This window comes from Eulemur rufifrons, chromosome 6 (genome assembly GCF_041146395.1).
Source record: "Eulemur rufifrons isolate Redbay chromosome 6, OSU_ERuf_1, whole genome shotgun sequence".
In the NCBI taxonomy this organism is placed as follows: domain Eukaryota; kingdom Metazoa; phylum Chordata; class Mammalia; order Primates; family Lemuridae; genus Eulemur; species Eulemur rufifrons.
In genome coordinates, this window is record NC_090988.1 from 30244951 (window position 1) to 30262880 (window position 17930).

The following is a 17930-nucleotide window of genomic DNA, read 5'->3' on the forward strand; positions in this document are numbered from 1 at the left end:
GCAAGCTGCATTACCCGCATGAAGCCCCTGGACCATACACATCAGCAGTGACCTGTCTGCCTTTTGGCCCTTCTCAGTCTTTCTCATCTGCTCTGTGCATTTGGCCACTTGCCTCCATTTTGTCCTACAGTAGCCTCTGTATATGTCTGATTTCTCTGACAAAACTGCGTTCACAGTCATAGGCAGATAGTAGGCGCTTGATATACATTTGATTTTTACCTTAGTTGATTCATGTAATTCCTGATTTAATTGCCTTTTCATGTTACCAAGCTACCAAGATATTTTGGGATTTCCTTCAAAATAAAATTATTTTATAAATCTCAGGAATTTATGGCTCGAAAAACATCCAACTTTGCAAGGAGAAAAGTAACTTCTTAGTGTTAAGAAGGAGAAAGTTAAGGAGAAAGTAACTTCTTAGAGGCTCACTTCTTAGTGTATTCAATTCAATAACAAGTGATAACTGTGTTTACTAAATAACTGCAGACCACGATTGCAAAATCAGGTCAATGTAAGAAAAAAAAAGCAAATGATGACACACATCATGGCAAGTGTCCTTCTCTGTTATTAATTACATGATGATACGAGGCCATTCATGCCACGTCTCACTATTATTTTCTAAATTCTGTGCAAATAGAATCAGGCTTCGACTGGAGAGAGGAATGAAGAGCCTTCTACTTTTATTTTTGTTCTTTATAACATTTTCTTCTGCATTTCCTGTAGACCGAATGATGGAAAATGAAGAAAACATGCAACTGGCTCAGGTACTATTTCAAGCATGTTATTAATGACTATCCATTGGAAGTTTATTTTATTGATTCTCTCAGGACCTAAAAAGACAGCAAGTTTCTGTAAAAGGGTCCTGATCTTTCTTGTGAGAAGAAGCTGCTTTCCATTTGTCCAGCTCTAAGAATATCCAGAAACTATGTGAGGGGCGGGGGGCTGGGGCAGGGTGGGGAAAAAGACAGGATCTGCTGCAACTTTGAGCAGTGGTCACGAGTGAAGGGATATTTAGTGAGAGGAGAAAGGGACATCCCTGCAAGGCATGGAGATCTCTATAAAAGCATTTCAAGACAGCCAGGAGGACCTGGTCTACAAATTGGAGCCCTAATCCCTATATGTGTGAAACATACATTGCTCTGGAGAGTTCCTCTAAAAAATTAGTGCAGTTAATTTGTCATATTTGGTTAAATCAACTAAATTTGCAAAATGGATAACTACCTGTCTCTTCTAGAATTTGTTTCAAGGAAACACCAAAATGAAAGTAACAGCAAAAATATGTGAAATATGTCATCCTTTAACAGGTAGAAGAAGCTTTATTTTCTTCTGTGAAGGTTTGGAGTTTCATGGATTGTGTGGTTTGGCTAATTCTGGTCACTCATAAATCAACCAGTTCTCGGAAATTGAAAGCAGTCGGGTGACTCGTTTCTTTCCTCCTTTGTGTCCTTCCTTTCTTGTTTCTTCCCTCCCTCCTTTCTTTCCCTCATTAATTATTTTCTTTTATTTTTTTTCCTCTCTACTGCCAAAAGGATTTCAGGCAATTTTGTTTTATCCTGAGATGGAGATTTGCTCTCCTGTAGTCGGTGCCTTTTTTTGTCTTTTTGGTCAGGCATATCTCAACCAGTTCTACTCTCTTGAAATAGAAGGGAGTCACCTTGTTCAAAGCAAGAACAGAAGTCTCATTGATGGCAAAATTCAGGAAATGCAGGCATTTTTTGGATTGACAGTGACTGGAAAACTGGACTCAAACACTCTTGAGATCATGAAGACACCCAGGTGTGGTGTGCCTGACGTGGGTCAGTATGGCTACACTCTCCCCGGGTGGAACAAACACAACCTCACATATAGGTAATGCTTCCATCAACTTATTACCACCTGATCCAAGGAAACATGAATATAACCTTCAAGGAACAATAACAATAATTGTTTATTTTACTGAGCACTTCCTATGTGCATGGTACTTTATAGATTTCATTTAGTCCATCCTCTCAACAAACCTGTGCTGTAGACACTACTGTTATGGCCACATTATACATAGAGAAACCGAAACAAAGGTTATTTAACATAGGTAGGGTTACACAGCTCTTACCAGGAGAGTGGCTACAGCATACATGTTCTGATCTCTAGTCTCTGGCACCTTCATGTAAGCTCATGACAAGAAACTGCCATCTGACTGCAGATGCTCAGTGGGACAGATGAAGTATGCTCAGGAGAAAACAGGGGAGACCCTGGGGCATGACCGGTTCATGTTAGACATGTGTGAGCTGCCAAATCTCAGATGGACCCACAGGGAAGTATGGAGTTTCCTTCAGACATGTCAAGGAGAAGGGGACTGACTCATTGGCAGAAAGAGGATGAAGCGTGCCCTTGATCTGAGATAGAGCCAATGACGTTGACCACAACTCTAGGGTCTTTGTGATAGTTCTTCCTTCATTGTATGAAGTCTTAGGACTCGAGATAAAAATGAGTTTAGCAAGATAGGGAATATACACATGAGAAAAATCTTTTCCCAAGTTACTATTTGTGGCTCTTGAGTAAGACTCTTAATATATGACATATGCCCAAGACTGATTTCCGAAGCCATTCAGGAAGATAAATCTCAATTCTTTTTTTGATATATTTGTAATATATTCATATATAAGCAAATACATACAAAGATGAATGCTGTCCCACATAGGGTATGATCTTTGGGAATTCATTTAACTTCTTTAAGCCTCCTATGTTAAAGTGGAATACTACTCCCTGATTCATAGGGAAAATGAAAAAAATCGAATTATATAGCATATGTTAAAGTACTTCATTTAAATGAAATGCTATGCAAATGTAAGATGATAGCACTTTACCAAAAGTTACTGCAGCACATGATGGGCAAGCTAGAAATGACTTGTGTGGTATGTGTGTACATACATGCACATATAACCAGCAATTGATATATTTTTATTAATGTTTAAGACTAATGAATTACACTCCGGATATGGCACGAGCTGATGTGGATGAGGCTATCCAAGATGCTTTAGAAGTGTGGAGCAAAGTTACTCCACTAACATTCACCAAGATTTCCAAGGGAATTGCAGACATCATGATTGCCTTTAGGACTCGAGGTAAGGTTTTCAATAGAGAGAAAAGTGTGGCTATTTTTAATCTCAGGTGATTTAAGGAAGCTGCTCTTTTTTTCCTCCTATGAACTCTATGTCAGTCCATGGTCGGTGTCCTCGTTATTTTGACGGCCCCTTGGGAGTCCTCGGCCATGCCTTTCCTCCTGGTCTGGGCCTGGGTGGTGACACTCACTTCGATGAGGATGAAAACTGGACCAAGAATGCAGAAGGTGAGTCTAATTTTATTTATGAATAGAATTTTATTATTCTAAAGAATCCCTGAAAAGAATAGCTTTTTAACTCTAAACTTCCCAATTTCCCCACAATTTCCACGTTCCACAATGACACTGATGGAAGTGCTCAATATCAGACACAACACCCTCATAAAGTTGCCAATCCTTTTATGATCAGAGCATTCTTCATTTATTCATACATTCCTTCATATGTCCACAATGCCTGAGGGTTCCCTGTGTGCCTGGAACTATGTAAGGTGTTGTATGGACCCCAAAGTTGGACTAGAAAAGTTTCAGCTCTTTGGAGGTTCATGATCCTGTGTGATACATAAGGCTTAGCCCACACACCCACCATATAACGCAGAATGTGTTCTGTGTCATACCAGCGGTAGAAGTCATCTGTTCCTTGAGGATTCAAAGAAGACTCTAGGGAAGTGGTAATTTTGAGTTAGCAATTAAAGCATAGTGTGTGGATTCATGGCCCATAGAGGGTTTATTTAAAAGCATGAACTTTCTTGTTTGACTCTTGCCTATCTATCAAGGAATTAGACCGTAATCCTTATATTTGACTTATTCCTTCAAACCAAGTAAGTTGATTTTATTTCTCTTAATGGGCCTGCCTGGAATTAAGAGAGTTTTAATACTTTTCCAATAAAAAAACCACAAAACATGACTATAGTAACAGTGTGTGCATTAAGCAAAGCAGCAGGCTTAATGGATTCTCAGGTCCTCCTCATTCTTATTTTTTTTTTTTTTTTATCACTGACATCTGTCTTCTTGGGTGACAGCTAAAAACTGGTGGCTTCTAATTTTTTTAATAACCATTTCTGAGACACTGATTTCAAGCCATTTTCTTACTCTGGGTTATATTGCTCCATAATGTGACTAATACCAGTTGCTATCACGCTCTATAGAGGAATGTTTCAGGCAATGACAGACCGTGTATGTAACAGGGCCCTTAAGACTATGATGGAGCTAGTGATGTCATAGCACAGTGTATTTGGCACGTGTCGGTGGTGATGCTGGTATAAATGAACCTACTGCACTGCCAGTCATATAAAAGTACAGCACATGCAATTATGTACAGTAATAATACTTGATAATAAATGACTACGCTACTGGTTTATGTATTTACTATACTCTACTTTTTATCCTTAGAGTGTACTCTTTCTACTTATTAAAAAAAAAGGTAACTGTAAAATAGCCTCAGGCAGGTCCTTCAGGAGGTGTTCCAAAAGAAGATCCTGTTATCATAGATGACAGTTCGATGTGTGTTTTTGCCCCTTAAGACTTTCCAGTGGGATACGATGTGGAGGTGCGAAACAGTGATATTGATGATCCTGATCCTGTGTAGGCCTAGGCTAATTTGTGTGTTTGTGTCTTATTTTTAAAAAAAAGTTTAAAAACTAAAAAAACAATTAAAATTTTTAAAAATAGTAAAAGGTTCATAGACTAAGGATATAAAGAAAAAAATTATCCTACCCATAGAGCAGCAGGAGAGATTTAAGTTTAAATTTAAAAAAAAAAAAAAGATACTTTTTTAAAAAGAAAAAAATATTTTGTACAGCAGTGCCATGCATTTGCTTTTTAAGCTAAGTATTATTACAAAAAAGTCAAAAGTTAAAAATATTTAAAAGTTTATAAAGTAAAAAACTTTAGTAAGGTTAATTTAATATTGAAGAAAAAAATTTCTATAAGTTTAGCGTAGCCTAAGTGTACAGTATTTATAAAGGCTACAGCAGTGCACAGTAATGTCCTAGTCCCTTACCTTCTCTTACCCCTCATCACTGACTCACCCAGAGCAACTTCTGGTCAGGCAAGCTCCATTCATGTTAAGTGCCCTGTGTAGGTATACCATTTTTTATCTTTTGTACCTTATTTTCACTGTACTTTTTCTATGTTTAGAAACACAAATACTTACCATTGTGTTACAACAGCCTACAGTAATTCAGCATAGTAACATGCTGTAGAGATTTGCAGCCTAGAATCATTAAGTTCTTCCATATAGCCTAGGTGCCTAGTAGACTGTGCCATCTAGGTTTGTGCAAGTACATTCTAAGATGTTCACACCCTTGATGCATTTATCAGAATGTATCCCCATCATTCAGTGATGCATGATTGTATTAGCATTGAAATATGTCCAGATAAATTATGGTGCATATAAGAATTATCTGCTGTATATATAGCAAGCCTTTTCTTCATTTCCCTTAGTTACTTTCTAATCTCAGATGCAACCATTCTCCTTTTGATCAATTCATGTACTCCTATTCTCCCTGTTTTTATTAAGGATTCAACTTGTTTCTTGTGGCTGCTCATGAATTTGGTCATTCACTGGGGCTCTCTCACTCCAACGATCAAACAGCCTTGATGTTTCCAAATTATATCTCACTGGATCCTAGCAAATACCCATTATCTCAGGATGATATCAGTGGAATCCAATCCATCTATGGTAAGCTAAATTATAAATCTGAATATATGTGAACTAAATAGGAAGCCTTTCAGATGGGAAGTTGAGAAAATCACTTCCTGATATATTATCGTGAAGCAAGTATGCACTTAGGTAAGATACTTGTGTGGGCATGTTTCCTCATGCCTTCTTAATTCACTGTGGGATTTTTTTTTTTCTTATCAAAGGTCGGCCTAAGGTGCCTGCTAAACGAGAGAAACCCACTGTACCCCGTGCCTGTGACCCTGACTTGACTTTTGATGCTGTCACCACTTACCGCAGAGAAGTAATGTTCTTTAAAGGCAGGTAAACCCATTCCCCCAAACACCTCAACTTCCTATGAAGATTTTTCTTTTCAAGAGATTTGAGGATAAAGAAAGAGTGATGGGGATAGTAAAACTGTGTGACTTTTACTTTTCATTTTATAAGTGCTCATACCATTTGAATGTTTTACTATGTGCATATATCTCATTTGATGAATTAATTTTTAAATATATTTAAGAAATTTTTAAGTTTTCCATATAAGAAGGTGAAGTAGAGTCTACTTTCTGGGACTTCTTGGCCAGAATAATACACCAATCCCAGCGCTGTGCTGGGACCAACTTATGCCTGATTTCAGGATCCTACTGTTAAATTTTCAGGAATTTTGCAGACCAGTTCATATCACATTGGCAGCTTGAAACTGGCCATGATTGAAGTATTTACACCCTGGAAATCAGCAAGTGATTAAAGTCATGTCTTTTTCTCACCTGGAGAGCCAGTTATTAAACATGTATCAACACAACCACTGACCATTTTTTAAGGTTGCATCAATAAAGTGTTTGCTATAGTGGGATGTCCCTTCTCTCACTATGTAAAACTTATTGGACTTAAATTGCAGCATGATGTATCAGTTATGTATACCATGATTATATTTTCATAGCAGGTATGAGTACATACACCATTTGATAAGGACATAGGGGCCAAAGGAAACAATATTTGAAACCATGTTCTTTCTACCCACAATTATATAGTACTATAATTGCATGCTATCACTACCATGCTCTGAACAGCAGAAGCTGGGAAACTACTTGTCATGGATGTCAGAGAGGCGGTGCCTGTATGGGGAACAAAATGGAATATAAGGACTTTTTGATTCTCACTTATAAACTCAAAATTTTACAGCCAGAAAGGAAATTCTGAGGAAATATTTTGGCATGTCAATAACATTTCTTCATTCCAGCAAGCATCAGCTTTAAAAAGTTCCTCTTAGTAATGCTTGTTGTTGGCTTAGAATGTTGGGTGTTGCTACTTTGGCAAAAAAAAAAAAAAAAAAATGAGACCATTGAGTACTCAGAACTATTATAATATTTCCATGCATAGTTTGCCATCTGAGTACCCAAGAGAGTGGCCACAAAGGCATGTCTTGATCTTGGTAGTCCAAAGCGCAGAACTGAACTCCCACCTAAATTTGCTGGGAAAAATTGTGCTAACTCTCTAAATTATTTGAGGAAGATACCAACCAGTTAGATAAAAGTCAAGCCTGAGACTGTAGTGTTTTTACTGACATGAATAGAAAGGCTGCATGTGTAAAAAGGGTTTTGTTTAACACAGGCACCTCTGGAGGATCTATTATGATATCACTGATGTTGAATTTGAATTAATATCTTCATTCTGGCCATCTCTGCCAGCCGATCTTCAAGCTGCATATGAGAACCCCAAAGATAAGATCCTGGTTTTTAAAGGTAACCTTGCCCATTGTGATTTCTCTTCTCCCTCTGGAAGCCTGGACTGGCCAATGGGTATTTTGGCATAAGGAATATAATATTCATGGGTGAGCCAAATGCACAGGGCTTTTGACCTCATTTTAGGTTCCTCTCATAAAGAATAACTATCTAGGGATTCTCTGTGGCCGTGAAGATAAACACAATTCAAATTGCATAGAGACTAAAAGAAACCTGTGTGATAAAAACTAAAAAAATCTGTTTTTCTGCCAAATAAAGGTAATCAATTTCTCTTTTATGTTCCCTTTTTACTAGGGTTGCCAGATTTGGCAAATATAACTTTTTGGCACACTTATGACCCTTGCAATATTTCATATTTATTTACACCAAAAGTTTGTCATTCTTTATTTGAAATTCAAATTTAACTGGCATCTTATATTTAATCCAGCACCCCTACTTTTTATACAGATCTCATCAGATTACTAGCCTTTGAGAGCCCTTGACGTCTGAAATTTAGAACATGTCCAAACATACTTGATCTTTTTTGAATTTTAATTGACATAATAATTATACATATTTATTGGGTGCCACATGATGTTTTGATACATATAGACATTGCATGTTTGATTTTTTTGACTGACAGAATTAGCCAATTAAAGGTAATCAATACAGTGAAACCAACTGGCAAGGGTATGTACACTATTGATCTCAGGCTATATTGTTTGTATAATATTAGTGATATTAGCCGCTAAAGAACTTGGTAACAATAAAAGAAGACATAAAATTACTAAGTCTGTAAGCAATGAAGTTAAGAGCAGCTAGGCATCTAATTACTTTCAAACTTCTTAAGACATCTATTTCTCCCTGTAGGAAATAGAGCAGAAGATAATCACTTTCTGTCTTTCTAGATGAAAACTTCTGGATGATCAGAGGGTATGCTGTCTTGCCAGATTATCCCAAATCCATTCACACACTTGGTTTTCCAAGCAATGTGAAGAAAATAGATGCAGCTGTCTGTGACCGAAACACAAGAAAAACCTACTTCTTTGTGGGAATTTGGTGCTGGAGGCAAGTTCACAGTTAATTGACCGGTTTGTTTTATTATGGGGAAAAGTATTCACAACAGCATCACTTTGACACAGGAAAAAATAAAATGAATTTGTAGTCTTCTTAAGGTGAATTATGTTAAAGGAAATCTCTGGTGGATGACATTTACCAAACCAAAAGATGTTTCAATGAGCCCAGTGATTTTTCTCTAACTTAAAAAAATACAGATAAGATAAAATAATAAAGTTGCTAATACCAACCAAATTGCCAATGACACAAACACATCCAATCAAAATTTATGAAAGCTCCAAGCTGAGCCCTCAGTGTGACTTAACAATTCCTTAGGCCAGGCGCAGTGGCTCACACCTGTAATCCTAGCACTCTGGGAGGCCTAGGTGGGTGGATCGTTTGAGCTCAGGAGTTCGAGACTAGCCTGAGCAAGAGCGAGACCCCGTCTCTACTAAAAATAGAAAGAAATTAGCTGGACAGCTAAAAATATATACAAAAAATTAGCCAGGCATGGTGGCACATGCCTGTAGTCCCAGCTACTCGGGAGGCTGAGCCAGTAGGATTGCTTGAGCCCAGGAGTTTGAGGTTGTGAGCTAGGCTGACGCCACGGCACTCTAGCCTGGGCAACAGAGTGAGACTCTGTCTCAAAAAAAAAAAAAAAAAAAAAATTAAAAAAAAAAAAAAATTCCTCAGAATAACATCAATCTAACAAATGATGTGGCTTTTGTCCCTGATCATTGCTTGTTTGCAAGATACCATAAATGATTGAATAAAACATAATTTTCACCATGTTTTTAATATTGATTCAATTAGTTTTCCTCTACTAGGTCTATTTATCCCCCACATCCTGCTTGACTCTAAGTTGAGAAGTAGATTAATTAAGCTCCCCAAACCAATGATCCACTAGAAACCTTTCAAATCCTTGCATGCAGGTATGACGAGATGACCCAAACCATGGAGAAAGGGTTCCCACAGAGGGTGATAAAACACTTTCCAGGAATCGGTCTCCGTGTTGATGCTGCTTTCCAGTATAAAGGTGAGCATTGATGCCTAAACTATTAGGACACTTGGGAGATTGTATCGACTATAAAAGAAAACAGCACAAAAACTTAAATGTTTTGATTTTAATGTAATTTTATTGCTCGTAAGTATATGAAATAATAAACATTGACTCTGCAGGCATTATCATAAACTGAATCCAAAACATCCTGAATTATATTCTATGTTATACTATTTCAAATCTATCAAAAGTACCAAAATTAGTTTTGCTCCTCACTGATGCAAAAAAAAAAAAAAACCCTAAAAAAACAACCCAAAAGTGCGAAAAATAACTAAGCACATGAACTGAACAATGATTCTCAAACTTCAGTGTATGTAGTTTAATATGTAAAGCTTGGGGTTTGTGTATGAAACAAATTTCAAAGTATCTGAGGCAGTAGGATTGTGGGTGAGACCCAGGAATCTGTAGAAACTCAGGGAATCTGATGTACATAGTTCAGCTACTGTATCTGCAAAGACAATGACCTCCTAGACGGTGGAGTAATCAGAAGTCTAAAAATGTTTTTGAGTAACATAATCCATTTTTACAATGAAATCTAACACAGAACCTCAAAACCTAAAACAGATAAAAATAAAACAGCTTTAAGAAAATGAGGATGTAGGGCCCAAGGCCATACCCACAGGGACTCCTCCCTGTCACTGAGACATTTTGTTGAAACCTAGTTTGAGAACCTCTGGTGTAGACCACAGTCTGGCTATAAAGATAATAAGTCCCTTGAAACTGATACTTTATACCATGGCTTCCTTCTCATGGAAATAAAAATAATAAGATTTCCCACATGACAGTAAAAAACTAAAAATGTATCTATGTAATTCCACAAGTTTCTTTGTTCTCCGTAATGTCATTTTATTCTATATTCATAAAATTAAAATGTATGAAACCATTATATAGTTATGCCAGATAACTAATCATGATTCTCTGTCTCTAGGATTCTTGTATTTCTCCCGTGGATCAAAGCAATTCGAATATGATGTTAAGGCAAAAAACATTACCCGAATGATGAGAACCAATACTTGGTTTCAGTGTAAAGAACCATTAAACTCATCATTTGATTTTGGTGTCAACAAGGAAAAAGCACATTCGGGAGTGGAGATATTGTATCATAAAAGTTCAAGCTTGTTTATTTTCAGTATTATTCATCTGCTGAAAAATATTTATAGTTATCAATAAATTCACAGACCTGAAATAAACCTCAAGAGGTCTTTTAATCTAAGCTCTGCCTCAAAGTAGAATAGAACCATTCTTAAACATCAAATTGCCAGTCCTAGGTCTAAATATCTATTGGATAAAGATTCAACAACCATATGCAGCTGCCTAATTCTTTTAACAGGAAGTTGTTATGTATGAACAAAATCCCTGACTGTACTTTAAGCCTATTATATGCTTTGTGAACTTGGAGAAGCTAGACATGTCTTATAACTAAATACTAAAAAACATTTATTAAATCAATCTTCAGCATTCTATTTTGTCTGAACCTTTGGAGTTTAAGAGCCCCATTAAACTGCATTCCTCATCCCTATGCATGTTCTGAACTCACCTCCCAAAGAGAAGGCTGAGAGCCCGGATAGATGCAGGGTGTGTTACATTAGAGGTGATCCCCTTACAAGTAAGGAACTAGCAAAAGTAGGAGAGAAGTGTTCCCCCTAGCCCCTCAAACGTTGACCAATACATTTAACCATTCCCTAGAGTATAAAAATCAAGTTTTGTGCACATTAATCTCACATACAAGAAATGTAGAAATTTCTTCTCTGTGTTTGAGATATATGGGACATCACCTGAGCCTATGCTTGGAAAATAATCCCAGCAACTGAGGATGCTGAGGCAGGAGGAGAAGTTGAATCCAGGAGTTTGAGACTAGCCTGGGTAACATAGTGAGATCTCCATCTCTAAAATATATCTACACACACACACACGCACACACACACCCCTACCTCAGTTTCTCCATTTGTGAAATGAGCATTGTAAGAAATCCAGGCTCACAGAGTTGTTCAGAGGCTGAGCAACTGGTCACACAAAGCACATAGAATCAGTACTTGACGCAGTAAGCGCTCAGTAACTGGGAGCCATCATTACTATAAGTTAATCTAAAGTACAAACAATTGTAAAAACTAGAAGCTGAGCTCAGAGTGTCTCAAAATTGTAATACAATATTTACCTATTCTTTCTGTGCTATATCATACGCTTACCAGAAACAGATTAACTGGAACAACAAACACAGTGGACACTAGCATTGTCCCTTCTGATTATCTCGCGGGCCTACGATCAGGTCTTGAAAGGAAAAAAAACAGCTTTAAAAACAAGCATAAACAAGACTATGTTGGTAACAGTTACTCATTTTGGAGATCTGAACAGCTGAGGTGGAACAGAATGAATTCACACAGACAAAATGTATTTGAATTTCTTCTTGCCTGAGGACAAAGACAGAAATTCATCATAATCTTTCTAGTGTTTATCATGGGTGGATTCTTTTAAGACACTCACCTGAATGAATCATTTGCTCCAGAAAAGAATGAGATTATTTTTTTTTTGGTCTTGAAGTTATTTCAAACACATGACATATCTTCAGGGTGAAATTCAATCCTTTTTTTGTCTTTGGGAGAATCTTAAAGAGGCAGATCAATAGCTAAAACAGGTCTTTAATAAAATTGTCCCCCAAATCCTAAATTTTAATTCTATCTTTGTTCATTATCCAGAAGTCTTTCCAAAGTCATAGGGAAAATCAAAATACAGTTGTTACTTAAACAAATAACTTAGAATTTGATCTATAGAAGAGATCAAGAAAATGTGAACAAGAAAATGAACTATGAATTTAAGATTGTCTTAAAGTGGAAAATTTCCAGAAAAATGTTTCTGTTTGACCACTATTTATAGTTTCTCATAGTATTTATCGTTTAGTTGACCATAAAGCCAGAGTTGATTTTTGATCTTGAGATTTAATAAATTATTTTTTGCCCATTTTTTCTGGATTATAGTGTTCAGTTTTAATATTAATAGTAATAAATAGTGTAAGCATTTATTTTCAAGGTTGTTTTGCTTTTTTATTTATTTATTTATTTTAAATTGAGTTCAGAGTTTCAGATTGCCTGAACTATTTTTAGGAAATTGGAAGCAAAAGTCATCAAGTAGGAAGCATTTTAACTGGACAAATTAATAAAAATGAAATGGAAAATAGCTGAGTCTAAAAGCCCTCAGGAAATATGATACTAAGGATTCAAAGAATTCACATATGAAAATACATCATAAACTATGAGATTCTTCAAATGAATGTGATCTCAGGAGTCTTGGCATGTTAAAACATCTCTTGAGATGGATTGCAACTAAGATGGCACCATATTATTCTTCACTTACCTACCTTTGTATTAAATTGTTAGTCATTCTCATTCATGCAATAGCATTTATTCAATGCCTGCTGTAAGTCAGATTCACTGGCTGTTGAGACATATTTGTTCATCCGAAGAATATCTGCCAAGTGCCTACTATGTGCCAGGCACTGTTCTAGGAGTCATTGATACAGCAGTGAACAGACAGCAAAGCCCCTGCTTGGTAGATCTTACATTCTAGTCAAGGTAGAGAAACCACAATTAAACAAAAAATTGTAACTATGTTAAGGATGATAAAAATGCTCTGAGGAAAAACATAGCAGATTGTGCCGGTGCTGGGCCTGTTTGCCCTGAGACTCCCTTTCCAGGGCTCGGAATGGGGTGGTGGGTGCTGCCCCCTGTAGATGGAGCGTGTCCTCGTGTCCTCGGTGTCAGCGCCTCTGGGTGAGTTCACCCAAAGGGAAGCACTGAGGGAGGCTGGAGGGCAGGAGGGAGGGAGAAGCCAGGTGTCACTCCCTCCCCCGCCTCCCTTGGCAGCATCTGTAGTGGCTGCGTCTCTTCAGTGCTGCAGCTTCTGCCACAAGCACTTCAATTGCCGCTTTGGCCAGGTGATATGGGTGCCTTTGTCCCTCCTTTCTGCGGGGAGGGGGCTAGCAGTTTCCTACTGATCCCAACTTCTGAGTTGCCTCAGTGTCTGTCCTCTGTTTGGCTTTTCAGCCTCCACCATCACACATGTAACTAATTTCCATTAAATCACCCCTTTATTTCAGATAGTAAGAATGATTTCTATTTTCCTGGTTAGCCCTTGAGTGATTCTTTGGTTTAGCAAAGAGGGAGAGAGAAAAGGAGGAAAGAGAGAAATGTGGGGTGTTCTTCACCTAGAGCTCCTGGTGAAGACCTGAGATCTATAGCTGAAGGTGGTGAGCAAGCAAAGCATATCTAGGGAAAAGAGCACTCCAGGGAGATGACAGTGAGTCCAAAGGCCCTGAGGTGGGAATGTGCTGGGCTTGGTTTCTGGGGAGAAATTCAGACAGGGGTGGAGCGAGGGGGGCAGAGAGGAGGCTGGAGAAGTGTTAAGGAGGCAGGTCCTGTAAGGCCTTATTGGCCATCATACAGACTTTGGATTCAAGAGAGATGTGAGCAGAAACAACATTATTTGACTTATATTTTAGAAGAATCGCTCTGCTGCTCTGAGAACAATAAACCATAGGAGCAAAAGAGTAGAAACAGGAGATCTATTAAGAGGCTACTGCAACAATCTGGACAGGAGATGATGGTGGTAGCAAGCGAGAAATAGTCTAAGGTTCTATTTTGAAGGCAGAGACAAGATCTGCTAATGGATTGGATGTGTGATGTGGTATGAAGAGAGGAGTCAGGCATAACCCAACTTTTGTTTTTCTGAACAAGTGGAAGAACGGGGTGTCCATTCAATGAGGTGGTAAAGTGTGTGGGAGGCACAACTTTGGGGAGGAGTTCAAGATACCCAGTAGGCAGTATAATATATGGGTGTGTGAAGTTCAGAGAAGAGACTGAGCATAGAAAAATAAATTTTGGGGAGTTGTCATTATGTAGACACAGGATTTGGATTAGGTCACCTAGGTGGTGACCCAGATAGAGACAAAAAGAAATTGAGACCTGATCCCCAGTGATTACTTAAAAGATTAAAAGTAAACTTTGTTGTACATTTTATTGATCCCTATAGCAATTCCATTTAACATATGGGCACATTCTTCCTGTTGGGTGCTCATTCTCCCTGTTGGATCACTGAACTCCATACTTCACCCTGCATGATTTGCCAGAACTCTTAATCCTTCTAGTGGATTCTTCAAACCAGAGCATGGGCATGTTTTGCAGGATGAGGGAGGGAGAGGTGTGAGGGACTGGCCCCTAACTTCCCAGATTTAAACAACATAGAACATTCAAAAGCACATGAAATCATCTATGTCAACAACGTAGGCCATGGTTTTATTTCGTAAACATATAAAAAGGTCATAAATTTTTTATTAATGTAGAAAAATTTACAAAATGAGAAAACTTTGATCCTGCCATCTGAGAAGAGATCTGTTGTCTACAGTGTAGGAGAACTCTGCCTCTCCTCCTGCTAAATGTTTTCCAGCAAAGTTTCTGGCTTTGTGGGCTATTGAGACTTTATTTTAACGGACATTATAAACATGATTGACATTTTTTCCTTTTTCTACAAGAATGGAACTTGTTTTAACAAACAACAAAAAGAATCAATTTAAAAATTTTACATTAGAGAAAACATTTCTTAAAAAAAAAAAAACTCACTTGGCCATTTTCCACCTCAGTCATTGAATTCAAGTTAGGAAAATACCCTGCTTTGCAGACATGAGTCCTGGTGGCAAGGACAGCACATTGTCAGAATGCAGTGCCTCCTCTGTGACAGATGCTCAAGTGGAAAAGGAGTTCCTATATTTTTAAGCCCTTATCTTTACTGCTGAAGACAGTTTATCTCCCAGCTAATTCTAAATAGTCATGATAATAATAGCCATTTACTGAACACTTACAACATATTACAGTTACTTTATGTTACTTCATTTATCCTCATAAGAATCCTTTAAGGGTAGATATTGTTGCCATTTTACAAATGAAGAAAGATGCTTAGATTATTTTTGTTGCCCAAGGTCACATGATAAATGTTAGGATTTAATTCTGTCTTACATATTTACATTTTCCATGTTCTCATGGAAGATGAATGTTCTAGCATTCTATCATGCCCCTCACTCACCACCACCATCACTCAAAACCAAGCAAAACAAAAGCAGAAAGCCCTTCTTTACATTTATTTTCTTACCTACAAGAACCTGATGCTCCTGTCCACCCCCAAACTTGCAGCAGCAGCCAGCGGGCTCCATTGCGATGTGTTTCCCGGTTCTTCTGCAACAGATTTCACCAAAGTTCTGATTTCATGATGGCTGTGGTTTATTTTCTCAATAAAGGAGGGGAAAAAAGAAAGAACATGGCACAGTCCCCATTAAGCAATCCTACAACACACCAAGTGACACCAAAAGTAACCCAGATTGTGCCGGACCCCGTGGCACATGCATCAGCCCCCGAAATTATACCTGCAGAAGGCAATTGTCAGAGACACTCTGGGAACCAAACCATGTCTCAATTCTCCATCCTCTCAACCTGGGATTCCTCATTTCACAATAATAAAAATGACTAAAAATATTGCGAGTTATTTGCATGGAACTACATAAGCAAAAAAATGACAATAGTGACAATTTAAAGTTTGTATTTCACTAATTGTTTTCACATTCGTGATCTTATTTGGTTCTCAAGATAACATTTCAAGGCAAAAAAGAAGGAAGATACACCATTAGCTGGTAAGAAAGACGGAATTCATATTTAGATATCCTGGCCACTAGTCCTGTGCTCTTTTCACTGCAATTCTGTTCTATGTAACAGTCTTTGCCTTTCCAAATTATATTTTTGTTGTTATTGATTATGTGTTTTAGTCTTCATAATCCCCTTCTTAAATGTGGGGACCATGCCTTAGGCATTTTTTACCACTTTTTCTTGTGTGTGTAAATTTTTGTTATTTAAAGAATTTAGGGGGGTACGAGTGTTTTTTGTTACATGGATGGATTGTATCATGCTGAAGTCAGGACTTTTAGTGTGTCTGTCTCCAGAATAGTGTGCATTGTACACGACAGGTAGATTTTTGTCCTTCACCCCCCCCCCACCCTCCCCTGTTCTTAGTTTCCAACGTCCTTTACAACTCTTTATGACCATATATATCCCTCGTTTAGCTCCCACTTGTAAGTGCAAACATTCCTGACATACTTCACTTAGGATGATGGTCTCCAATTTCATCCAAGTTGCAGCAAATTCAGTATCGTGTCTAATACCAAAGAGACCTCAAGGACCATGTGTTGGATTGAAATAAACAATCTCTCATACTTTCGTGATCTTGTTCAGGCCTTCATGTTCCCTGAATTCATGCCATAAAACACAGCCTAAGGTCCTAGTGGTGGCTTGGAGAATATTAAAATCCACTTCACTATTTTACGTAATCCAAAGAAAAGAAGCAGTCAGTAAATTTAAAAGTTAATACCCAAAGATGTAATCATCCCAAGGATTATAAGACACTGGAGCAGGCCTTAATGGGAGCCATGTTCACAAAATCAGAGCTACAGCTTCCTTAGGATATCACGTCTACACACGATCTGTTCGATTAGCCTGAAAGCCCAAGACTCAGTTTCCTCTGAGTGTCTTGAGGCTGGAGCCCAGTGCTGACTGCCACCCAGCTGCCTGGGCCAGTCCTGAGGCTCTCCTGGAGGGACTACCTTCCCCCTGCCCAGAGCTGGGCCTTTCTCCTACTGGCTAACCTGGTCCCCATTTCTCAGATAGAGCCCTGGTTGCAGGCTGTAGACCCTGAGCTGGGTTGGAGTTGAATTTTGGACTTCCAAGACCTCCTTTTCTTATTCCACATTTCATTTTTTCATGACTTTCCCCTTACACAGTTAGTAACTTGAGCTTAGCTCTTTGCTTCACTCCCCCTGAGGGAACCGGAAAGTGTCATTGACTGATGGTGTGCCACTTAAAACTCCTGGCTTGATTCCTCCCTGCATCCTTCTATTGCTGAAACTCAGAAACCTACTCCTCTTGGGAAGGAAGGGTGATAACTGAGTTATTCTAGTTGAACTCCAGTGAATCCACAAAGAAAAATCATTCATACCTTTTAATATCTATGCAGAAGAAACCATCTTTTCTTCTGGAAAATATAAATTTATTTAACAATCTCTTCCTTAGAGCAGTAATTCTCAATTCTGGATGCACAATTAGAATCCTGTTGGAAGTTTTTTAAGTGACCAATAATTGGGGTTCTGTATGCTAGGCCAATTAAATCTGAATCTCAGGAGGATGGGGCCATTTCTAACAAATCCCCAAGCAGTATTTGTCCACAACCTTTGAGTAGCACCAACTTTCTAAAATGTTGGTTGTCAAATGTTAGTGTGCATCAAAATTACACAGATTTTCTGATTCAGTTGGT

At 38.1% G+C, this 17930-nt stretch overlaps 1 protein-coding gene across 1 annotated transcript; it reads left to right on the plus strand.

Annotated features, from left to right (window-relative positions):
* The first annotated feature begins 659 nt into the window (after positions 1-659).
* MMP27 (matrix metallopeptidase 27) lies at positions 660-10760 on the plus strand. The gene is made up of 10 exons (XM_069469015.1): positions 660-761; positions 1607-1845; positions 2950-3098; positions 3194-3322; positions 5613-5774; positions 5960-6077; positions 7365-7495; positions 8383-8542; positions 9463-9566; positions 10519-10760. Exons 1-10 carry the CDS (start codon positions 660-662, stop codon positions 10758-10760), a joined length of 1536 nt encoding a protein of 511 aa, XP_069325116.1.
* Positions 10761-17930: the final 7170 nt, after the last annotated feature.